This window comes from Acinonyx jubatus, chromosome D1, assembly GCF_027475565.1.
Source record: "Acinonyx jubatus isolate Ajub_Pintada_27869175 chromosome D1, VMU_Ajub_asm_v1.0, whole genome shotgun sequence".
Lineage (NCBI taxonomy): Eukaryota > Metazoa > Chordata > Mammalia > Carnivora > Felidae > Acinonyx > Acinonyx jubatus.
In genome coordinates, this window is record NC_069390.1 from 25,560,132 (window position 1) to 25,586,235 (window position 26,104).

The 26,104-nt window shown below is 41.7% G+C and overlaps 1 protein-coding gene across 7 annotated transcripts in view; it reads right to left on the reverse strand.

Annotated features, from left to right (window-relative positions):
* Positions 1-26,104, reverse strand: part of TRIM44 (tripartite motif containing 44) — a 110,068-nt gene that overhangs the window by 71,667 nt on the left and 12,297 nt on the right. For 6 of the 7 annotated variants that reach the window (XR_008290389.1, XR_003424979.2, XR_008290390.1 and 3 more), the window contains exon 2: positions 15,554-15,631. Coding sequence is in view for 4 of the 7 variants with exons in the window: in XM_027072883.2 (XP_026928684.1) it covers positions 15,554-15,631 (78 nt within the window). In the remaining 3 variants the exon portion in view is untranslated. Of the gene's footprint in view, positions 1-8,486; positions 10,831-15,553; positions 15,632-26,104 lie in introns of those variants that run through there. The other variant, XM_027072884.2, reaches the window with a different exon arrangement.

Genomic DNA, 26,104 nt, shown 5'->3' on the forward strand with positions numbered 1-26,104 from the left:
AATAAAACAAACAACCCAATTAAAAAAGGAGCCAACAACCTGAACAGACACCTCACCAAAGAAGATATACAGATGGCAAATAAGCATAGGAAAGATGCTCAACATCATGTCATTAGGGAAACTCAAGTTAAGACAATGAAGTGTCATTACACACCTACTAGAATAGCCAAAATCTGAACACTGACAACACCAAATGCAGACAAGGATGTAGGGCACGAGGAACTCTCATTCGTTGCTGATGAGAATGCCAAATGGTACAGCCACTTTTAGAAGAGAGTTTGGCAGTTTCTTAAAAACTGAACATACCTTTACCACATGATCCAGCAATGATGCTCCTTGGTATTTACCCAAAGGAGCTGAAAATTTGTGTCCACACAAAAACCTGCAGAGGGGTATTTATAGTAGCTTTCTTCATAACTGCCAAACCTTGGAAGCAATCAAGATGTCTTCAAGTAGGTGAACTGATGAATAAACTGATATATTCACACAATGGAATACCATTCGACGTTAAAAAATGAGCTACCAAGCCATGAAAACACATGGAGGAACCTTAAATGCATCTTACTGAATTAAAGAATTTAATGTAAAAAGGTTACACATTGTATGATTCCAACTACATGACATTCTGGAAAAGGCTATGGAGGCAGCAAAAAGATCAGTGGATGTCAGAATTCCGGGAAGAAGGAAAGATGAATATGCAGAACATGGAGAATGTTTAGGACAGTGAAAATACTCTGTATGATACTATAATGGGAGATAACATATTACTATACATTCATTCAACCCCCCAGAATATATAACACCAAAAGTGGACCCTAATGTATACTATGGACTTGGGGTGATAATGATAAGTCAATACAGATTCATCAAATGTAACAAATTTATCTACAGCTCTGGTGTGAAACATTGAGAGTGGAAGAGGCTAAGTGTGTGGAGGCAGAAGATATATGGGAACTTGGTTATTTTTTTTTTTTTTTTTGCTCAATTTTGAATCTAAAACTGCTCTTTAAAAGTCTATTTAAAAAAAAAAAAAGTTAAACAATTGAAACAAAACTAAATAGCCACTGAAATGGAGCCTAGGAAAGGTCTGGGGGGTGAAGTGAGCATCCAAAGGGCCAGGCCAATTCAAGTTCTTCTACGTCTCAAGCACATCAACATTTTCATTCTTTGCCTTCCCAGTTAATAACGGACCCTTCCTTCCTAATCGGACTTCCCTTTTCTATAAGAAATCAAAGGGTTTTTTAAAGCCCTTTTCAACTTAAGCCCATTAAAATAGTGGCTTCCACAACAGTCAAGCACTTAGCACATGCTACTCCCGTCATTTGAAGGTTCTTCCATGGGAGCTTCAGTCCTCCCGAGGCTCCTCAGACGAGCAGGTTTCAGCGTCTTGAAAAATTCTAAAAAAGATCTAACTAACTGATCCGATGAGTAACCAAGTGTGAAGCCACATATTTTAGAGAAGTATCAGGCTCATCAATGAGCAATGGACATCCTAACGATACGTCAGAGGGACATCTGCTTCAGGACCTCATATAACCAAGGAGCACCAAGCCTCATGATACTGCTTTTATTACAAAGTGGGAGATGGAGTTAGAAGCAACGCTGGGTGAAAAGAGAAGGTATGCCTAACTTTGGCCTGATTCCATCATTGGACATTCTCGGATCCTTTAATCCATGACAAAGACAGGGCCTTATGAATAATGACAATGAAAATACTAAGAGCTACCACGTGTAGTCAGTGTTCCAGGTGCTGTTACAAGTGTTTCTAGTCTAACTTTCAGGTAGGTAATAACATTTTCATTTTATGTTAAGGGAAACTGAAGCCCACAGTGATTAAGTCACCTGCCCAGTGTCAGGCAGCAGGTAAGCTGTGGAGCCAAGATTCGCCTCAGTCGCCCCTGTTCCAGGTCAGTGCCCTGACAGCCACCCCACAGAGCACCATGCCCCTGAAAAGGAAACCGAGCCCCTGCGAACCAGTATCAGATGACAAGAGAGCAACTCTAGTAGTTGCACAGAGGAGAGCACTCAGGATGAGAAGTCAGAGGCCCTGAGGGAGTCAGTCCTGTCTTCTGGAGCCAACCAACTAGGTGACTTGGGGCAATCACCGATGAATCTCTCAGGGCCCCAGGCTCCCGAGTTACTAAAAGTGAAAAGCCAAACGGTGTCCCTTTTATCTCTAAAATGATATAACTGCATAAATTTAACGTTCCTGGAGCAGTGCTTCGCCAATTTGGATTTGTCTCTAATCACATTTGTTGCCAAAACTAGAGGGGCTTTTGGGAGACTAGGAATCTGCTATAGAAATTCTAAAGGGGACACAAAACAAGAAGTAAAGAAGAGAATAAAATAAACTTTTCCCTTGACAATGTTGCCCTGTCAAGCAATTACCCTCTCTCCTACCTTTAACCACCAAGCTTATTTAGAAAGCCACCTAAAACCCACTCATGAACACCACTAAAGAGTCGACTAGTCACCAACTCCATTTAACCTCACTAGTCACCTGTCTGCAGCATTTAGACACCACCGATGTCCCTCAGTCTTTAATTTCCTTCCAGGGTTTCTGTGACCCTGGACTTCTCGGGCTTTCTGTATATCGGCTCCTCCCTGCAGTTCTACCCTCTCTCTCTAGGTGACTATGATTGAGAAACTCCTCTAACCAGGGTTTTTTCAACCTCAGCATTATTGATACTCGGAGCTGACAACTCTTCGTGTAGAGGAAATGTCCTGTGCCTTGTGAAATACGTAGCAACACCCCGGCCTCTTCGCAGGAGGTGACAGTAGCGCCGCGCCCCACCTCCAGACATCGTCAAACACCCTCTGTGGTCAAACCACCTTCTCTCCACACCTTCCTCCTTAGTCATTTCATCCCATTTTTGCAATTCAGCTACTGCCTCCACACAGATGGCTCCCGAACCTCGATTTTCTCTTCAGGCCTCTAGTGTCGCAATTCCTTTTGATGTGTGGCTCTACCTGGGTGCTTTTCTGTTACTCAAACCATTAAGCCTCAAACTGAGGCCTCTTCCTCCTCCTCAACATTTTCCTGCTGCCTGGTCTGAGTGGCCAGATATTAAGTACTATGGAAGCATTTCACGTGTTTTCCTTCAACTAGTCATCACAATGACGATACCAAGTGGTGGCAGTTATTATTCCATCAACTTTACAAATAAAGAAACTGAGGTGCAGAGGGGGTGAGAAACTCACACAGAGTAAGTGGCAGACCTGGAGTTTGAACCCACATAGTTTGACCACACATCTGCCTTTTAACCACAATATTATTCTTCCATATTTTCCCTTCAGACCTTGTCCTATTCCCCGCCTTCCCTCTTAATGACACCAGGGTTTAGGAAATCAGCCAGGCTCTAAACTCTGGAGTTCAGTTTTATTTTCTCCACCAGATAATAGGTCTTTTGACTTAGTATCTAGAGGAGAAACGATGACACCTTTGCTTAGGCTCTTGCACAAAATGGTGGTCAATACATTCCGACTAAATGTGAGAAGCCATCCCACATCTGCCTCTCCTCCACCACAGTGGCTAAAGAAGTCTGCCCTGTATCTATGAAAACCCCTTTCTTTGCATTCCCTTCCATGACTCTCCACCAAATACCTATACCCGGTCTCCAGACCCACACTCTTCACTTTAGCTCCAACTGCCACCCACCCCCCTCAGGCCCTTTAGTTCAGTCCCACTCTCACTCGTACCTCAAACTTGCTAACCAGAATCCTAAGCCCCAGAGAAATTCCGGCTGATCCTCCCTTCCCTCCTCCTTGGTGTTTAGACTTTGCTTTGTCTTAGGCAGTCCTTGGTTTGGCGTGTACCTTCGATTCAGGTAGGAACCCCGTATTCCAGTCAGAATACTCCAGCCTTCCTTCATTTTATGCTAGAGTGCTTCTCCTGTGACTGTAAATTTTGGTACCTGAGCCTAAGTACTCTCTTCTTTAACAGCTTCATGCTTATGAACCTGTTCTATGCTTCTTCTGAATCTCCTCCTTCATGGTTTTCCCTCCCCCAAATGCAAATATGAACATACATGTACACGCACGCATGCACATACACTCACAGCATTAGAGGCTCAGGACCGTGCTGCCTAAAGGCTTTGTACTGGAAAGGTCCTAACAAACAACTGAAGTGAATCTGCCAATCAGCTGTGAAGCAGACAGCAACTGTGTGCCCCCAGTCATCTGACAGAGACATGGTCACAGCAGACTGATGAGCAGCTCTTACTGTGAGAGACGGAGATCTAGCCACGATGATTGTGGCACCACCGCCAAGCATCCTCTCCTCCCAGGGCTGCCTGTTCATGCTGTCAGCTGCTATGACTCTATTGCCATGACAACTTGAGGTGAAACCCAGTGTCACTGAAACCCAGTGGTGCTGAACTGGAGGCACCGGAGAACAGTTCAACGGGAATGCTAGGCTCACTGACAGTCCACTCAGTCTACTGCTTGCTCTTTAGAGGCCTTTCTCCTTGCCTGACCCCAGGCTGGCAATAAAGAAAGCAATCACAAACTTCTGAACACAACTCTTCCTGAGTGAGCAGAAAAATAATTCTGAGTGACCCCCCCCCCCCCGCAGAAATGTGAAAGAAGGAGTCCCCCAGAGACACCCAGGACCTGTAACAGGAGTAAGAGTCAGAGCTTCCAGTTTACCTTGTTCTCTTGCTTTTCTTCCATCTTAACCTGTGCATAAGCTAAAAAGACAGTTTTTGCCTCAGAAATTATCCTGTAGGAGGTGGGAGGTGGGAACTGACACTGAAAGTTTCAGGGATAACTAAACAGAAATACTATTTTTAACCCTTTTAGACTTGAATATACTAAGTAGGCCTATATTACCTGCTGAAGATTAAAGCAATTTTAAAATAAGACTTAGCCCTCCTCCTCTATTCCACTTCCCTTTTTGAGCATTCTCCTTGCAAAACCACAGTTATTTGTTCGCCATCAAAACCAAACAACGGCACACCACCAAGAACACCGAGGAAAGGGCACTGAGACGCAGGTCTCCTTTGCTACATGTCAAAACGGTAAACCTCACGGAGTCTGTTGTGGTAGAGAAACAGGTTTGAGTACTGACTAATAACTGTGTTTCTGAAGCTCAGAAAGGTGAAAGTTTCGTCTGTAGAACGGAGGTAATAATATCTTTCTCACAGATATTTTTTGTGAAGTCTACACAATACACAGAAAGAACTTCGTATTCTCCGGGCACACAGGAACATCAGCAGAACTATTCTGCAGGTGCAGATGACAGTAACCATGAACATGTATTGTGTGCCTTTTACACGGTACCCACTGAGCTCTCACAGACAAAGAGCCCCCAGTTAGTTTTCTTACAGAAGGAGAACGTACACCCTTGGGAGAGCAGATTCAGATTTCCCAAAGGAACACAGGAAGGACCTTCTCATACAACCTAGGCAGGAAAAGTAAGGATGTCAATCAGGGGCTCCTTGCCTTGGTTTCAGTAAATGGCCACAGGCCAGCTGTCAAGGAGCAACGTTTGTCTCTTCTAGTTTGATAAGATCAGATACAGTCTACTTCAGTGACACCAGGGCAAAACACAGCATGCGGGAAGGGTAGGTCACATTCTGCCCCGCAGCTCCTAAGCACAGTCTGCCTCAATCTCACAACCTACCTCTACCATATTGTCTCTCTTCTGCAGACTGAAGCCCTATTACACCCCTGGAGCAGCTAACAGTCTGCTTACCCAAGAACCACAGGGTTCTAAGGTACTAAGTACAGTTGCGAAAATACTTTTTCGGTCCCCAAGGCCATGCTTCTTTTTTTTTTTTCATGTTTATTTATTTTAGAGAGAGAGAGACAGACAGAGCATGAGCAGGGGAGGGGCAGAGAGAAAGAGGGAGACACAGAATCTGAAGCAGACTCCAGGCTCTGAGCTGTCAGCACAGAGCCTGACACGGGAATAGAGCCCGACACGGGGATCGAACCCACAAACTGTAAGATCATGACCTGAGCTGAAGTCGGATACCCAACCGACTGAGCCACCCAGGCACCGCCCCCCCAAGGCCATGCTTCTAACCATCCTCCATTATTTCTTATCTCCTTCTAAAAAGTTTCCGTTTTCAGGGTACTCAGTAATAAAAATGTAATATGATTAGTCCTAGCTTATGGGTGACGCTAAGGGCTCAGACAAATCAAGACGGACAGGTAACAAGTGCCAGAAGGACTCAGGTCATCTGACTCCAAAGTCTGTGCCCTTACACCACAGAAGTAAAGAAAGCATGTCATACGCGATAGGTTTTTTTTTCCCTGGAAGTCTGAACAAACTCTCTATTGGTATACTCTTCCCAACCCATTTCTATAAGTAAAAGTTAGTAACTTCCTACAACTACTAACATTTCCACATAGCAATCATAAAAAGGCAATTTATTGGCATCATTAACCTTGGACAAGTCATTAAACCTGTTAAATCTTTGTTTCCGCCTCTGTAAAATGGGGATTATACCGTCTAGGTAATCAGGTTGAGTTAGGAATTAAGGATCTACCATAGAATTTATTTCACCAGCCGCAGAGGTAAACAGAAGCCATTCAACAAAGGTTAGTAATCAACTAAATCACTGGGTTGAACTGACCTTCTCTACACAGCCACAGACGGATTTTGCCATTTGGCTAAATGCAGTCAGGGGAGAGATGTGGTTCTCAAATTTTACATTTTATATATACACACAAGCATCTACATACAGACCTGAGGTAGACTGAGAGTCGCACTCTGTAACTTTAGCCTTAAGAGATCAAGAAAACATCTTTTTTACTTGAGCAGACCTGAGTGTTATTGCCTGGCCGAATGAGAGGTGGAACTAACAGGAAAAGGGGAAGAAGGGAGAAAGAAGGAGACCGAGGCCATTACATAAAAGTCTGGGTGGTTTTTATCGCTGTTATCACAATAAAGTTTTATATCTAGGCACCCAGCCTCCTAAATTAAATGTCAAATACAATCCTGCGCTGGCAACATGAAGTGTGGCTGCTCTGGGGGAGCCCTGACAGCCCCACTCCCCTCTCCACACTGGTCACGTAATAAGTCCTTCAGGCTTTGGCAGAGAGTATATTATCAGGTCTCCCGTCAGTGCAGACAGGACCTGGAGCAGGGGGAAGAGGACATCACAATGTATTAATTTTATTAAGCCATTTAAAGCTCAATCCCTTTGCTTTCGAACAATGCTCTAGCCCACCAGGCAGCTCAGAAACCATGCCTACCGTAGTTTTAAATGCCCAGAGTTGATTTGTACGGTACTTCAATTAGGAGCTCTGGTGCTCCAACAGAAAGAGGATGGCCAAAGGGTAAAGCTGCAGGAGAAGGCAGAAGTAGGAAGAGAAAAAGAATCTCAGTGGTGTTTAAAGTCGAGACATATCTCCTAATGTGTTTCTTAAATGTGACACTTAATTTCTTCTGTGACTCTTATTTTTTTTTTAATTTGGCACCAGGCAGTTTTGCTAACTACAGAGTCTGCTCCACAACAATAAACATAACTGCTTCTATGCACTGATTTCTTATTTCTATTGGGAATATATGGACACACAGCTGTAAACTCCCAAGGCAGAGATATGTGCCTCAACTTGAACGGGCCACGTTGCTACACTGAACTAACACCAGGCAAGGAGGCCACGCAAGGCCTAGAGCCAACCAGCCAGCCAGAAATACCAAGGGGCTCCAACTTGGGAGGTCTAACTCAACTGCATGCCATTATCGCTCAAAAGAGGTAGCAGTGGCCCTTAAAAGTGTCACTAATCCTGGGAAGCATTAATTGATCAAAGTATAGAATCTAGTTAGGTATTAACAGGTGGCTTACTTTTCTCCACAGGGATCAGAAGGCCTCCTCAACTGTGGCTTGGGACACGGCCCCCACATACCCATAGTCTTCTGCTGGAAGCAGCAGTGGTTCTCAGGACTAGGAGAAAGCTAGCAGCAGCCTTCGTTCACAGGATATTGTACAAAGCACTTTAAATGGATTATCTCACTTAATCTTCCTAACAACCCTATGAAGTATGTACTATTATCCCATCTTTTGCAGCTGGATAAAACAAAAACCTGAGCAATGAAGAGATTAAGCACAGGATCTGCCTGGGCTGGAAAAGCGGTCAACACTGGAGGTAATCTGACCAGCCGCGGTCCCATCCAGAGCCTGAGTTTCCACTAACTGTAGAATACTGCCTCCCCATGACAGAGGCTGACATCAGGTTTCTGCCCCTCATTGTTGTCTGGGGAGAAAGTCAGACTATTCCCTGATGATGCTTTTAAGTGAAGGGCTGAAAAAAGGGACTGGGACAGAAATCTTTCTTCCTCTCTCAGAAGCTTTATTGAGATATAACCCACATAATCATACAACTCACAATTTAAAGATGCAATTCAGTGGTCTTTAGTACATTCACACAGTTGTGCAATCATCCCACAATCAATTTGAACATTTTCATCACACCAAAAAGAAACCCCCCAGCCCTTACCAGTCACCCCCACCCCATTTCTCCATCTCCCTCAGCCCCAGGGAACAAGGGGTCTATTTCCCACCTCTATAAATCTGCCTGTTCTCAACATGTCATATAAACGGGATCACACACTATCTGGTCTCTGGGGATTGGCTTCTTTCACTTAGCATCACATTTTTGAGGGCTATCCTTTTTGCAGCTTGCAATGGGTGCTTCATTTCTGTGTGTCACCCAGCAGTATCCCACTGTATGGACATACCAGGTTATAGTTACGCGGTCATCCGCTGAGTGGTCTCCACATCCCAGACGGTATGATCATGCTGCTGTGACCACTGGTGTGCAGTGTTGGTGTGGACACCTGTTACCATTCCCCTTGGGTATCTATCCAAGAATGGGCTTGTTAAGTCCTATGGCAACTCTGTTTACCCCTGTGAGGAACTGCCAGACTGTTTTCCAAAGTGACTGTACCATTTCCAATGTTTCTACAACCTTGCCAAGTTGAAAACATCTCTCTACTGGAAAAACTAGAGCCCTGTAGTCCTGAAAACTGCCAGCCAGCTCTGGCTCTGCTATCACTGCCTGGGTGACCTCCGGCAGGGGGTCCTGGCACCTCAGTTTCCTCAGCTGTTAAGTGGGGGACTGGAGATGGCCTCAGAACTTTCCACTGAGCCCTACGTTTATTCGTTTAGTCACATCACGTGAGACACCCTGACCAGTGGGAAGGCAGATGCTGTCAAAAGCTCAGCTTGGGGCTGACTGCACGCCTGCGTACCTGACTTCGCATTAACTCAGTTTCCACTGTACCTGAATAATCTTACACGGTGACTGGCCTGCCTGAAAAAAAAATTAACAGAATCTGCTTATGCTATTAGGAAGAAAACAGAAATGCCTTACTGGATAAAACTTCCATTTGGCAATAATGGCAGACTGGCCTTTAGGATTTTAGTTTTCCAAGTAACAGTTCAAAGACTGAAGTGGATTCAAATGATAAAAATGTTTATAAGGGATGATGTTAGATGAAAAAAGCAGGATACAAACTATGTATGCATGGTGTGTGTGTGTGTATATATATATGCATACACACACCCACAAATACACACTCACACTAATACATACACACACACACACACAGGATAACAGCTACACAGAGAGAGACAATAATACTAATTTTCTATTTGAAAGACCGAGCACCATTAACCAGTTTTCTCCTACGTGTGTCCTCAAGTGTGAAGAAGTGACCATGTGCACCAGAATCATGCAGGCCGTGTATCACAAGAGCAGTCTCAGAACTACCCAGTTGGACGTTCTGGGTGAGGCTCAAGAATCTGCAGTCAAAAAAAGAGGCACTCGAAGCTTACAAACCACTGCAAATAGCATAAGGCTTTTTCCTTTCTTTTTGACGCTTGTCTGTTTTCCACATTTTTCTACAGAGAGAATGTATTATTTTGATAACTGGCAGACAGGGAAAAAGGGAAGCTGTCTCACTTTGTTTTGATAAAGGCAGGGGGACAGTGAAGGAGGATAAAGAGCATGCTTCTCCTCTTTCTGCTGCTTGAGTGTCCACAGAGGAGGAAAAGGGCCACGTTTGTTTCCCAGTGGATTCTAGGCCTCAGAGCCTAGATCGGACCTGAGAAAGCACAGGCATTTTTCCCACTTGGTGTTCTACACCAATAACAGGCAAATGCTGAAACACCAGCCTGGGTTCTTCATTTAGTCAGGGCTAAATGCTCCGGGCTGTCATGGCTCCTTTGCCACCTCCCCGTACTCTTTGTTGGAAAAGGCTATCCTCCAGTCCTCGGACCCTGGGGTTGTAGGCTGCAGGACCCAGTAAAGGCAGGTAAAAGAAGAATGTGAGGGAAAAATAGTCAGCGAAGAGTCATACTGCTAAGGACGACAGCACATCTATCTACGTTTACTCATCCGTGGGTTCAACAACCGTGTGTGGGGTAAGAACAGGAAGCACCCCAATGTGGAGTCCCGCTCCCATCACTTACTAGCAAGCTATTTAACCCCGCTAAGTCTCAGAGTGCTTACCCATAGAACAGGGCAAAGGATAGTATTTCTTTTCATTCTGTTGTTGTAATAGATAATGTATATCTATTACTATGGCCAGGTACCCGACTAGGGCTTGAGGGTACAGAGATAAAAAATACAACAAAACACTTCAGATTACTACTTACAACTTCCTTTATTTTTTATGAAAAGTGCAGAAATAGGTCAGTAATTCTAATTGCTTTCCAACCAAAGAATCACTTTTGAATGAATCATCTTGATAACTGAGGCATCTCAATTCTCTGCTTCAGTTGGCTGAATAAACACTGTCCCAGTGAATGCTTCTGTCTTAGGGCAGGGCAAGGACCAGCACCGAGACCTGGCTTGACCCTGGTGAATAACAAGACACTAACAACGGGAATTTAAGTTAGATTTTGCTTACATCCATTTCTATTTGTACATGCCAAGCCTACCATTTTAACAAGAGTCTGATTAGCACAGTAGAGTGAAGGACTGGGCTATGTTCCATTCAATGATATCAGCTACTAAAATGGACTGCAAAGTTCTCTTGCAATTATAAAATGCTATGTAAATGCTAACTAAAAATAGGACAATTCTCAGATATATTTAATTTCACGTGGCCAGACAATTCTTTGGTTTCACACTTTAGTACGAACACCTTTAGAAACTGAAGAAAATACAAAAAAACAAACAAAAAAAAACCCTGTTATGCTTTAGGCAGTCTTCGTATGGCTAGCTCCCATGTTTAATCCCACTCCAGTCTGAAAGAATGTGAGCCATTTGGCTTGAGTTTAAGGCACTTTTTTGAGAATAACTTCTTAAAGATTAGTATGATTTTTTTTTGAGACACAACTGTGTTTTTAACTACTTGTTTCAAGCACACCAGACATAGGAAACAATGAACAGCGCATCTTAGATGGAAAGAAAAGCAATCAATACTAATAGAGAAAGCCACTAATAGAGTGGCTGTTATTAACTGCATAATAAGAGGTTAGTTGGACTGAGTTTAGTATGTTATCCTTTTGGTTCAATGCTTTCTGAGAGGCTGGACAGGGGGAAGAAAGGGAAAGGAATCAATGTGTTTTCTGAGTTTTAGTTTCTTCTGGGTAGACTATGAAAGATTATTGCATAGTCACTTCATGGGAGAGCTGTGAAGAACTCAGAATGCTTTCAAGCTGTTAAAAATCCAGGTGTGGATGGACACGGACACAAGGACACACGGACACACGGACACACACACACACACACACACGATTAACTACATGTTTTAATTTCCCTGAAGTCTAACATAAATATAAGAATTCTACAGATAAAAATCCTGCTTTGTGCAATAAATGTTTCTGAAAAGTAGGACTGAAAAAAAACTTGTTTGCAAACTGGTTCGTATCAAACACATCAGGATGCCTTATTGTTTAAAAGACCACTTCCAATTAAACAAACTAAAGATTGCTTGTTACTAAAAATATTCTCTTTCCATTGTAAACAAAGTTCTAGATCCCCGGAGATATGCACCCTTAAAACAGGGCTCACCATAGCAACATGCATGCACACAACTTAATCGGGTTCTGTGCCTTACTTCCCAACCGCCACTGGCTCTGATTCCTGTCCTCAGGCTCACCCCTAGTGGCTAGAATTTGGTGTCCCCTGATGTCCTCTGGTTTTAGAACTCAGCCCACTCCTGTACCATGGCATGAGCCTCCGTCACCCTCTTAAATCCTGACCAGAACTCTTCTCCCTCTTTGGGGCCTTGGTGTTTCTCTGCTGGACATGGTGCCTTACAGAAATCCTGTCCTCTCAGGCAGCCTCAGTGTACCTCCCTCTCCTCTCCTCTGCCCCCTCAGCTCAATTTGTTTGTTTTCTAAGTCTGAAGTTTTATGTATCTCATTTTTTTTTTTTGAAGTTGAAATCGCTTAGATTTATTTATAAGGGCTCTTCTGGCCATCTGCTGAAAGGAATGAAAAAAAATCAAAACAAGAGGGAAGGAAAATCACTAAGGTCCACCATAGTCTCTAATCACCACAGACCCACTGAATCAGCAACCATGGGGGGTGGGCCCAGCACTCTGTATTTTATAAGTCCTCCAGGTGATTTTTAAAACTTAATGTTTTAAGGTTAAGAACCAGTGGTCTGAAAGAAAAAGGGGCATCGGACAAATATTTTGGACAAAATGAGGCTTCTCATTCAGAATAATTAAGTCTACATTATTGACACAGAAGTATACCCAAGATATTCTGTGTAATAAAACCACAGGTATAGTATATTTCTTGTAAAAAAATCTTAGACGTATATTTCCACATGGAAAAACTGTCTAGAAGGTTACACACCAAACTGTTAGTAGTGGTTAGCTTGGGGGAGATTCACTTGACTTTTCCTTTATGGATATCTGTATTTTTTAATCTATAAGCATATATTATTTTATAATTTTAAAAAATGGTTAATCTAGTCATCTTCCACTCCTCTCTGACAAAACTCAGAGGTAAAAATTAACTCAGTCCCCTGTAGATTTCAGTGTCTGGACTAATGAAGCTTTGTGATGCTTTAGGGAATTCTAGAGGAAGCGAGGCAGAGATAGTGCTCAGTGCTCCATGACTCAAATCAGTGCTTCTATGAAAAGCTCCTGTGCCAGGAAGTGACAGGTCATAAAGCCTGAGAGATTCTGTCCCTCTTAAATAGGCCAACTTAAAAAAGATATGGTGGAGTTCTGAGGGAAAGCAGAACAAACTAAAAACTTCTCTCGGAAGACGACTATTTATTTGTTGCGAAAATTATATATATAGTGTCCCATTTCCCACACACCCCCCTTAGTGATCTGACATTCATTCTGCAATTACAGTGGTCCTTCTTCAAGCTAGCTCTGGGTCCATATAGCATATGTATACGGGAAACTGGAATGGGGCTTGAAAATAAAATAGATTGGTGGAAATAATCTGGGACAAGATAAAGAGAAGATAAAAGAGGTGAGTGTGTATGCACATATCCAAGATCAAGTCTGGTCCTAACAAATATCCTTTAGCTTATGATGCATCATGGGAAAATCCTGAGGCTTCCAGGAGTTGCTCCCATGGGACCACTCAATTTTTTCACCTCTGGCAAGCTTCCCATTAGAAGCACTATATGCATCCATAAAGGACCCCAAAGCACTTTACTTGTATTATCATCATGCACAGAAGCCACTCAATGTAATCTGTACACATCCTCTTGCTCCATCACTGCCCACAAGCATGTGGGTGTGGCAGAAACAGAAAACACAGTTGTCTCCTTCAGGATAGACGTTGCCCCAGAAACCAGAGAAACTCAGTTAAAAAAAAAAAAAAAAAAAGCTTTCAGTAATCTTTAATAATTAATTAGCTCATCTTCACTTAAGGAAAACTACTCATACCAGGGGTCTTTCTACTCTGAGCTAAGAAAATTGATGAAGGCTACCCCAATATTTTTCTATCAAGATCCTCTCTATCTCTGGAACCCTAACTATACCAGAAGATAAGAGATACTACCAATGTTCCAATGCTGTCGATGCTGTATGAAATTTTGCAGATTCAGGACCACAGCCACCTTTTGAAAAGTCTGTCATTGTCTGTGACTCTGCCCTGATAGTGTTTCTGATTAGAAAATCGAGGCACAATGTGATTAGAGGATAGAAAGGAGGTGAATCCCAGGGCTTGGTCTGCAGCATGACATAAAAGAAAGAGCACAGCTACTGGAGTCAGTATGAATCGCAGCTTTAAATTATACTAGATTCAGGGCAAATGGCCCTAACCTCCCTAAGCCTCAGTGTCTTTATCAATAAAATGGGAATAATAAGCTACTCTACCAGGTTGTTGCAAAAATCACAAGAATTTAAGTCAGGGGGAATAAGAAGCATTTAATGGACAGAGAGTTTCAGTTTGGAATGATGAAGAAGTTCTGGAGATGGATGGCGGTGGTGGTGATGGTTGGACAACAATGTGAATGTACTTAATGAGACTGAACCATACAGTTAAAAATGGTTAAAGGGGTAAGTTTCATTATGTATATTTTACCACAATTTTTTTCTTTTTTTTAAATTTTTTTTTTAATGTTTATTTATTTTTGAGACAGGGAGAGACAGCATGAACGGGGGAGGGTCAGAGAGAGAGGGAGACACAGAATCTGAAACAGGCTCCAGGCTCTGAGCTGTCAGCACAAAGCCTGATGCGGGGCTCGAACTCACGGACCGTGAGATCATGACCTGAGCCGAAGTTGTATGCTTAACCGACTGAGCCACCCAGGCACCCCTGTACCACAATTTTTAAAAAAGGAATGTCAGGCTCCCAGCACAGTGTCTGGCTCCCAGTGGGTACTCAAAAAATGCTAGTCTATTCACCATATGAAGAACTTTAAATTAAAAAAAAAAAAAAAAAGGTAGGGGATACAAAACGTGAAACAAAATTGTGCTCTTTTCCCTATTTAATTGTGAGAGGCTCTGACTGTCAGGAGAGCCAGCTGGCATCGATACCAAGTAGTGCCACAGTAAGTCTCCGGGTAGGAGAAGGGAGGCTGTGTTAGTCATAATCCCTCCGGCATGTTCAGTTCCCAGTCCACCCCCACCCTGGTATGGAATCTCCCAGAATATCAATCCTACAGCTCCTAACATCTTGCAAAGAAAGCTGGGAAGCTGAAACCATTTCCCAGACCAGACTCGAGGTCATGAGGACAAAAGCATTCGCGGTGGCAGCTGGTTCCTGTAAGTGGCAGAGAGACAAGACGCGAGTGCTGAACACCAACTGGAAAAGTCTGGAGCCTGTTCCAGTCCCCAGCATTAAGCTGATCAGTACCTCGGATGCCTTTGGCTGAATTAAATGGGCACAAAGGACAGTAGTCTCAAAGGCCTGTTAAAGGAAGATTAAAAATGCACTTGTCTGCAGTTCAGAGAAAACAATTAATGATTATGTGTTGTAAGTCATAAAACAGAGAAGGGAAAAAACAGATGACTTATCTCTAGGCATATGAGAACAATGCTTCTGATAGGCAGACTTAATTAGATCTTGATGCGACGTTCAGATAGATGATCATTAACATCCCTAGAACTTAGCTCAAGGAGAACGAAATACTTGGAGTACCAATACCAGATCAATTCCAAAACAATACTTACTTTAGGATCTGAGCTCTTGAACTTTAACCTTTCCACCAACTCGATCATAGCCGCCTTCAGTCCGCCAGAGTCTTTGCTCTAGAAGAAAGAAAAGTCAGGGGTCATTAGACAGCGTTTTGTTGCTCTTTCAAACACAAATAGCATTTCATGGGACAATGAAATGGAAAGCAATTTTTTCTTCTTATTAGCCAAGAAAACTAAACGACTAAGGAAAGCTGCACTGTCCCTCTTCCTCTATTGGACAAAGAGGGTCGGGACATAAATTGCCCACTGACCTGAGAGAACTACTGGAATGAAAACTAAATGCAATTTGTACAGGCTGACACATTGCTTCATCTTAGGGTTCAACTGCGCCAGTGCTCACTGAGGGCTGAGGGTCTGAAAAGAGATTTTGATCTGGGATGTCCATTTTATGACTTAGTGGTTTTTATTTTGAACTTCTACATGCCAATTACAGAAGTATGCAGTATTAAATATTCTTGTAAAAATAAAAACAAAGAAAATGCCCCAAGATTTCAAATGGTATTACAGTGTGCTGTTGAGTACAGGCTTTTGAGTCAGACATGTAAGGTTTCAAATTTGGGGTCTGTCATTAACTAGTTGACTAACCTCAGATAAATTACTTTCTCAAAACCTTCTCCCCTTCTATAAATGGGGATAATAAGCAGCATTATTTTGAGACTTCACTAGAACAGTGTAAAGGTATTTGCCCAGTATGTGGCACTTAGTAAGTGCTCAATAAATGTCTATTATTATTGTTATTGCATTAGAACGATTACAGTAACACAATCCAAGAGAAATGTAATGTAAGCCATAAATGCAAGCCACATATGTAATTTTAAGAGTTCTAGTAGCCACAGGGGCGCCTGGGTGGTTCAGTTGGTTAAGCTCAGACTTCGGCCTAGGTCATGATCTCGCGATTCATGAGTTCGAGCCCCGTGTCAGGCTCCGAGCTGACAGCTCGGAGCCTGGAGCCTGCTTCAGATTCTGTGTCTCCCTCTCTCTCTCTGCCCCTCCCCTGCTCATACTGTCTCTCTCTCTCTCTCAAAAATAAATAAATGTTAAAAAAAAAAAAAAAGAGTTCTAGTAGCCACAAAAATAAAGTGAACTTAATTCTAGTATATTTAACTCAGAATACCCAAAATATTATCACTGCAACATGTAATTTCAACATGAGATATTTTATACATATTTTTCATACTAAGTCTTTGAAATCTAGTGTGTATTTCACAAATGCAGCCCAATTCAATTTGGACAAGCCACATTTCAAGTCCTCGAAAACTAGAGATAGCTAGTCAGTACTGTGTTGGTCAACACAGACTCAGTGAATGGACTCTATAGGCACACAGCCTGGACTCAAGTCCCAACTCTACCACTGGCTGTGTGACCCAAGGCAGCTTAGCCTCTCTACGCTTCTATTTCTTTACCTGTATAACACGAAGCTAATAACAATACTTGCTTCATGGGGTTATATCAAGATTAAATGAACTAGTATACATTAAGGTGCTTAGAAAAGGACCTGGAACATGGTAAATGCGACAGATACATGAGACACTTTTATTATTGTTGTCTATCTGCCTCATAATGTTTTAAACTCCTTAAGGGTAAGAACTACATCCATCTCTGCATCTATGCCCAGCATCAAGAAGGGTCTGAAAAAGTCTACTGAACAAATGAATGAATATGCAATCTGAAAAAAATGAATGACCTAATTATAATACATGTGTAGCACACTCTAAAATCACATAAATTAGCTTATTTTATCTCAACTCCTTTGTGGGATACGGTAGGATCATCACCCGCATTTTACCAGTGAAGAAAAGGAAGCATGAGGAAGTAAAATGACGGTCATTTTTATGGGGAAAAGGATAATAAAGAGGTACAATATAAACAAACACTACAAATATCTGTTACTCAAAATTGGTCTCAGAATCAGTGATATTTTCCAAATTTGCAGAACCAATTCCAATTCCTCTAAAACAGGAAATACTTAGTAAGACCCCTTTAAGTAGATTAAAATAGACTAAAGGCTCAATGTTTTTTCCCCTCTAACTCTTTCTCTTCCAAGTCTATCCAGTAAAAGCCTGGTATAATACGACTAGACTGGTATCTGCTTTAGATGTGCTCTCTAAACACAGAGTAGTTGATATTCCCATCCTAGCTGTGGTTCTAAATTTTAATAATTTGTAGTTTTAAAACGATGGTTCACAACTCTCCACATTTCATCACCAATTTAAATCCTTAATCTCTGTGGTCTCACAGCAGACAGTTGGGAAAAGGAATCCAGAGGTCACATACCAGAGAGTTGGGTGAGACCGAAATACCTAAAAAAGGGTTAAGTCGCCAGACACAATCCTGCTTTTATGAGATGATCAAACAATAAAGCCTGTCTGGTGATATCATTTCTCTAACCTGCTTCTCATTGGCTGAACAAGCAGGTCACTTGTCCCTGGAAAGCTCTCTTCCCCCACATCCCAGCTGCCAGCGCCCAATTTAAGCTCTTAAGCAAGAGCCCTGATATATTATGACTTCCCCCCCGGCTCTAGACAACAGAAAGGAATGCACCAAAACTGTGCCTTGAAACATTCAGAAAAGAAATGGAACGACGAAGGAATCCCTAAGAAGCAGACAGCCCCTTTGCAGGCAGACGTGCCTTGTGTGGAGAGATAAGGGAACCCTTAGCCTTCTCTCATAAAAATACAGTGTGTCAGCAGAATCCTTCCTCCTCTTCACCAAGCATCAGCAGCACTGCCTACCCAGGGGAGAGACAGAGGAAGATGCACAGATATTCTCCTTTCAGGAAATTCACCCATTCCACCCCCACCCCACTCTTTTTGAGAATTATTCTCAGAGATTAACTGGGGCCTATATTGAGCCAGCTATACTCAGCCTCTAAATGGGTGGTGAAGAAAACATGCCCCAATGGCTTCCCCCCCACCCCCCCACCCCCGCCCCATAAAATAAGCAGATGGTTAGAAGGGAGAGGCTCCTCTGGGCAGACCTGCCCCCAACAGCTGCAAGGTTGGGGCAAAAGTCCAAGTGGAAGACCCTGGCCCCAGATTCACCTCGTTTCTTTCCCCACACACCAGTCCCTTCCTGCACCTGAAAAAGCCTTGTGCACAGATGTGAAAACTAGTGCACCCAAGCTCTGGGAACATCTCTCTCAAGGAGTCACCCTTGGCCACATCTGAGATCTAGTTACACACATTCAGGGGTAGAATCTAACGGCTTGATCCATCTTCGGAGGAACAGACTCAGAAAGAGGCTCTACAGGCCTCGAAAGCAGATTCAAGATATTTCATCAGGTAATTCTTGAGTCCTGGATACTTGGGAGAGTAGTCATGAAGGGGATGGCGAAAGAAAGGGCCCTCTACAGCATGCTACGTAGGGTAGAAACACAGGGTTATCTAGGTCTGAAGTGGCATTTGAATTTGCATGTCCCCAAAGCATAGGGTAGTATGTTTTAGTTAATCATCTGTTTGCAAAAGGTAACCAGGATAGGAAACTATACCCTCATACTTCCCTACTGTGGGGGGATAGAACTACTGCCTATGAAGCTGTGTTCTATTTGAGAAGTGGACCATAACGGTAAGAATAGGCAGGCTAATTCTAACCCTGTAGATACCTGGTTCCATAAATGGCCAGATTCTACTGTGTCACTCCTTCAGCAGGCATTTTGAGTGGCAAAGTGAGAGTCTCCTGATACTGCTCTCCTCCACCTCCATCCCACCCAATACCTTCCAAGAACACAGGAGTTCAATGTAATCGTATCTTGTTTACACATCTCTTTCCTTCCCTGAAAGAATGCAGAACACAAAGAGACAATTGCTATGTTGTGACACCCGACTCTTAAGAGTTTGATCAATCTGTGGAGATGTAACATCCTTCAGAAAAGTCAGCTCATAGGAGTGAGTCATAATAAAGCCAAAGAAAGGAAAAATGCCTTACACTAGAAGGTGTTCTTTACTCTCCAAAGCACTTTCATATGCTTTCATTGGCATTTCACAATAAACTTAAAAACTAGTATACTCGCACTTCACAGCCAAGAAAATGGCTCGTGGAAATCAAATGAGGAACCCAAAAATCACACGGCTCATACACTTTGTCAATGGCATTTCACAGTGACACAGTAACTAAGAGGTGCTACGTTCTCACTTTACAATGGTGAAAAAATGGTTCTGTGGAAGTCAAATGAATACCCAAATGATGCCCCCAAATCACAAAGCTAGTCAGTAGCAAAAACCAGGATCAGAATGATTCAAATGAAAAAGATTGAGATATATATATATATATATATATATATATATATATATATATATATATATAACAGAAGAGATTGGTGTCAAGAATACATAAGAAAATACAAAAGGGATTCCTATAAACAAGTAAAAGTCAAATATGCCCCAGTGAAATCCAAACATAGGATAAGAACATAACAGAAATGTAGAATGGCTAATAAACATCTGAAAAGATGCAAAAGATGCTCAAACTTCTTGCAATTAAGATATTTTTTATTCATCACATTGAAAAAAGAGTTCTGGGGGTGCCTGGGTGGCTCAGTGGGTTAAGCGTCAGACTCTTGAGCTCAGCTCAGGTCATGATCTCGTGGTTCAGGAGTCAGGCCCACATTGGGCTTTGCACTGATGGCACAGGGCCTGCTTGAGAGTCTGTTTTCTTCTCTCTGCTTCTTCTCTACATGCGCACTTGCTCTCTCTCAAAATAAATAAATAAACTTAAAAAACTGATAATATGAAGCGATGAGGGGCTTTGGTGAAACTAGGAACTCTGCTATATACCTGGATTCAAGGCAAGACATAATGATTTTTTTTTTTTTAAAAACCTCGCAAAAGGAAACATAGTATACCTATCATGTATTTAAAAACAAACAAAACTATTACTTTTTATGGGCGCTATGTATGTATGTAAAAGACCTGAAAGAAATGACTGCAAGTGCTGGTATTGCAGAGAGTAGTAGGAAGGGTCTTACATTTAGCTAAACGTATTTCTATTGTCTATTTAAGATTTAGTATCCATAAAGGCGGGAGTGACGGAGGGAGGATAGGCCTACAGCTTAAGTACCTCTCTACATGAGTTTGCTTAAATAAATACTAGGGCACTGTTCCCCTTATACTGCAAACATATGAATCAGCAGGTACTAGAGAGGTTTCTTTACCTGGTGTTCATGTAAAGATTCCAGGGAGTTAGAAATCCCTAAAATTGTATGCAAAATTTGGAATGTACATGCACTTTTCTAGGGAAAGGGGCTTAATTTTCCTCAGAGCACCAAAAAAGTTTAACTTTCCTAGTGCAAAGACAATTGCACACAAAGAGAGAAGACCCAGGTTCTAGTCCTACTTCTGCTACTAACTACAGTGTGAGCCTGGGAAAGTCATTTTATATCTTTGGGTTTCTGTTTCTCAATATGTGAATAAAGAAAATGGACCAAATCAGAATCTACAAATTTGTAGCCTGCAGCCTACAGAATTTTTTTTTTTTTTTTTTTTTTTTTTTTTTTACTTTTTAGAGTGTTATCCCACATAGCATACTGGGAATTTTAAATTAGTTGCCAGCATTTAAAAATCAAGGAGATAAGCTAGAATCGTGTTCTGTCGAGGACAAAACACGATCCTAGCTTCTTTGGAAAATCTAAAAGACCTGATTTATACTGGGCTTCCATTCTCATACAGCAGCAACCGGCTGAGTAAGGAGCAGCTATCTGCCTTCTACCAGGCAAGCTCTCTCCAGTTTGCCATAGTCACCCTCATTGGCTTCTCTCATTTACATTACCTTCCTGGTCCTGCAGACATCTGAAATGGCTATCCCTGGAGGCAACACTGGAAAGTTCTCTACCTCTAAGGGTCCTTGTATTTGAACACCAAAAGTTGGGAGGTCTTTCTTCACAGGGGTTGAGAACACCTCAACAACACATGTCCATCCAGTCACCTCCAAAATAAAAAAATAATGTAGCTCATTCTAATGTAAATGTCCTTTGAAAAAGTGTAAGGGCAGAAACAAAGGTGGAATACGGTAGGTGAAAGCCGCATCAGAGCAAGAAGTATCTCTTGACTTTTGTCTCTTGACAAGAAGTATCTCTGTAGTTTTATGGGAGTTAGTCTAGTCTAATGCCAATAACCAGCTGGACACCAAAAGAACAATCTGTCAGTAGAAATGCAAATGTTAATCACTTAAACATCCTTAAGGGGTTCCTAAGTATTGACTTCTGCATTACAAAAAGATCAGAAGATACCGAGTTCAGAAAGCACACTGGCTGGCTGTTTTGGTTTTTTTCCTATCCCACTGGCCTTGTGTTGGTAACATGCCTTAAAAAAAAAAAAAAAAAAATCAACCCAACTTTGTTATTTTTACAAAAAGAGTTTTTTTGGGAAAAACAGTGGAAGAGGACTAAAGACAGGATATACAACAAGTCCTCCTAAGGAGTCAAATCAGAAAGCAAAGCCTTGTCAAAAGGAAATGAAGCTGAGTTTTTGTATCACCACGCCATGCATAAAAATTCTTTACTGTCTTCAACATGACTTGATTTTCCAACTCCAAGTCCACTCCTATGTTGGGCGACCATCTTCATACAGTTGCTCAGATCCAAAATTATTTCTTGGTCTAAGGAACCCACCACCAAGTCTTTCTAAACCTAACTCTAGAACATCTGCCGCCTCCAACTACTCTTCACCGTCCACACTACTCCTCGGGCCAAGCAGTAACACCGCCCCCGTTCTCGATACCCTACGGGCCGTTCTCCACACAGACACGGTGGTGAAACTGTAAGAACACAGGCCATGTTGCTCACACCCTTTCTTAAACAGTCTATGGCACTCAATCCTCATCATGGCCTACCTCATCAAGGTAATCAGACCTTATCTGTTACTATTGTTCCTTCATCCCCTACCCTTACTCATTTATTCTCCAACCGTCCTTTTTATCTTCCAGCAAGTTTATTCTGGTCCCGAGCCTCCTCACATTCTACTCCCTCCACATGAACCACTATGCCCCCAGATCTTCCCATCACTGGCTCTAACTCAACCCAAGTCACTACCCTCGAAAAACTCCTCAGATCCTTAAACAGCCTCCCTCTCATTCCCCATCCTGGTCAGTCTCCTCTCCTTCTCCTAGTTTCTTATTCACGGTATTTATCATTATTTGAAATACTGTTTACTGTTGAACTTCCTCATGTCTGTTTTGCTCATACAATACGAGCTCCATGAGAGCAGGGACTTAGAACTACTTACTGTTAAATTCCCTGCTGTCCAAAAATACTCCACACCTGATTAAACGAATAGAGCAAAGAAAAAAAATCACCATGCCACTAACTTTAAACACTATATAAAAACATCTCAATAAGTACTCTACCTCAAAGAACGGTGGTAAAAATTAAATAAGATAACGTGGGAAGCTTATAGTAAGGAACTTGACACATACTAAGTTCTCAATAAGTTTTAGTTACTGTTGTTTGTTATTATTAATTGAATAACAACATACTGAGGGACTACTAAGTACCAAGTACCAGACTTCGAGAAGTGATAAATGGGAAAAAAATGACAAAATGATCTGTTATTAATCAAAATACTCTGTAAAATATCTAAGAGGAAAACTTTAGATAGAAGAGAAAGAACAGTTTTAGAATACTCAGAAAGTATTAAATGCTTTCATACAGAAGGTAAACATCAGAATGTGCTGGTACAGCATTCAAGTTTAAATGTAAGTGGGAATAATTAAAACGTGGGAGTAGAGGCAACAGGAGGTGGTGGAAAGAACATGTACTTTGGTATCAGACCTGGATTCAAATGTTAGTCCTTCTACTTATTAGCTAGGTGACCTTCTGCAAAGCTCAAGCTCTTTGAGTATCAGTTTTTTCACCTGTAAAATGAGAACCATAATATAACTTATTGTGGGAGTTGTACCGAGATCAACTGAAATAATGAATGAAAAGCACCTGACCTAAAACCACTCAGTAACTATTATTATTATATTCTCATCTCCAGAAAGAGCCTCAAAATTCAACAGCAGACAAGAGTTTCTAGACCGCCTTAGTTTTATAACCTCAGCGAAAGATTAGCATTTTCATTCTTCGTGCACGTTAAGTCAGAGTCTACCACTCAACACAGGTTATATCCCACCAGGGTTCAGGCTGACCCAAAGAACAGAGAGGAGAGCAGAGGGGTGCCTACACTACCTCTCCCCTACTGGAGAGAAAATGGAGGCTATTTTCTAACCAGAAAGTAAAGGGTGTATTGCCTCTGCCTCCCCTCTGCTTCTATAAAAATTTCCCACAGTTCAGAATGTAAAACAGAATTTAAAGAGGACAACCAGCAAGACTTGTGAACCTAAAATTAGACCTACCAGCTGTGTTTTGGTTAGCTAGTGCATAAGGCACCAGCAGGACACTGAAACATACAGGAGCCTCTTCTCAAAGATAAGGTTTTCACCAGACTATCTTGCCACCAGAATAGAGCAGGCAGAAGGAGCAGAAGGAGAGGAGGCTGAACACTTTTCACCCAAAGAAACTTGGTGTCCAGAACTTCTACTGCTGCCAGACTAATCGGTCTGGAATTGAACTCAGAACGGAACCTCAGATGGCTTTATAATGGTAATAAGAATAAGAGCTACCAATTGCTGAGGGCTTATTATATTCCAGGCACTATGCTAGCCTCTCTACATGTATGATCTTTGTTTATTTTTCACTATAACCCAATAAGGAGAAACAATTATTATGCCCATGTTACAGACGAGGAAACCAAGACTCAGAGACGCTGAGTGAATTATCCAACACGACACAGCTAGTAAGTACTCAAACGCACAGACTGCAAAGCCAACTGATGCAAGACTGCTTGGCCCTTCATATTTATTGTCCCATTTTCCCTTAGTAACAGACCCCAGCTTTTAGCTGGACACAGCCTAGAGAAAACATCTCCCCTGCAACTAGATAAGGCCACAGGACTGAATTCTGGCCAGTGAAACATAAGCAGCAATGTATACAACTTCTAGAGGGTTTTCTTAAAATGGAGAGGTGTTCCCTTCTTCACCTTCCTGTGCCTGCTATCCTGGAACCTGGATGTGCTGGCTGGAACACCAGCAGTCAACTTGGTCCATGACAATGACTATACCCTAAAAGTAGCAGAGCAGAGCTAGAAACAGCCTAGATTCCTAATAACTTCACAGTTCCTCCATACTAGCCTTAGACTGCTTACATCCACATCCCTTTGACACAGGGAGAAATAAACATCTATCTTTTATTTTGGATTTTGCTATTATTTGGGATTCTTCCAAATTACTTCATTATTTTAGATGCAGCTGAATTAATGGAAACACTGATATACTAAATCATGCAATACTGTCTCTTTCAGTTTTTCATTGACACCCTAGGACTAGATATTTCATATCATGTATTTACCAAATATTATATGTACATCTATTACTCAACAGGCACTGTGCTAGGTACTGGGAACACAAAGATAAATAACATAGAAGAGTGGCCCTAGAAGAGTTTATAACCCAAATTAGACATGAAAAGATATAACACTTGATACAGTACGGTATTTAATACCACAGTAAATGTGCATAGGCTGTTGCTATGGGAACATAGAGGAGGGGTACCTAACAGTATCTAGTCTGTATTTACCTAGTAAAATCCTATCCATCCTTTCCACCTCGAATACCACTTCTGCCAAGACATCTTTCCTAATTCCATGCTTACAGATGAAATTAATTTCTCTTTTCTTTGAGCCCCCATAGCATACTATTTGTACCTCTCCTCTAACATTTACACACAAACAAGCACATGAAGACTATCTCTCCTACTAGACTATAAGCTTCCTAATGTCAAAAACTTGTCTTTATTCTAAATATACATCATACAGCTCACCAAAATGACTCAAAAATTACTCAGATAAATAAGATTAACTTAAAAATACCAGTCTTTAACAATAAGCTAACTATATGCTATAGTTTGTACACATTAAAATGAATGTCTCCTTTAATCTTTTACTGAAGTTAAAGGGTTACCCTGCTACCTGATCAAAACTATCTAAACACATCTGAACTCAGTTTAGCACATAATGAAATGTTGAATAAGAATATGGTTATTTGGCCTACATTATGGAGAGAGCTTTAGCATATTTGAAGAATTTTGTTTTTTTCATTCTTGATTTATTTTGTGACATCTGAAAAGGGTATCAATATTGGTATTTTTTTTTCTTTGATGCCATGTTGGCTTGATCCTGATCATAGTGATACACACACACACACACACACACACACACACACACACCAAAAACAAAACACACATACAAAGGATTTAAGTTTCCTAAGGCCACAGTTCTGTTTCTTCCCCCATTCTCATCTCTACCCCACATATCAGGACTAAAGCTTTCATTTCACCTATTCCTTGTATATATTCTTTCCCCTCTTCTGAGAGGTCCGTGAGCATCTGTGCTTCTTCCTGTCACATACATTTAGACTCTGGCTCTGGATATTAAAATAACCAACAGGGACAGGAATGTGAAACTGAGCTGGTCATCTCAGGCTGAACTGTTATTTCAA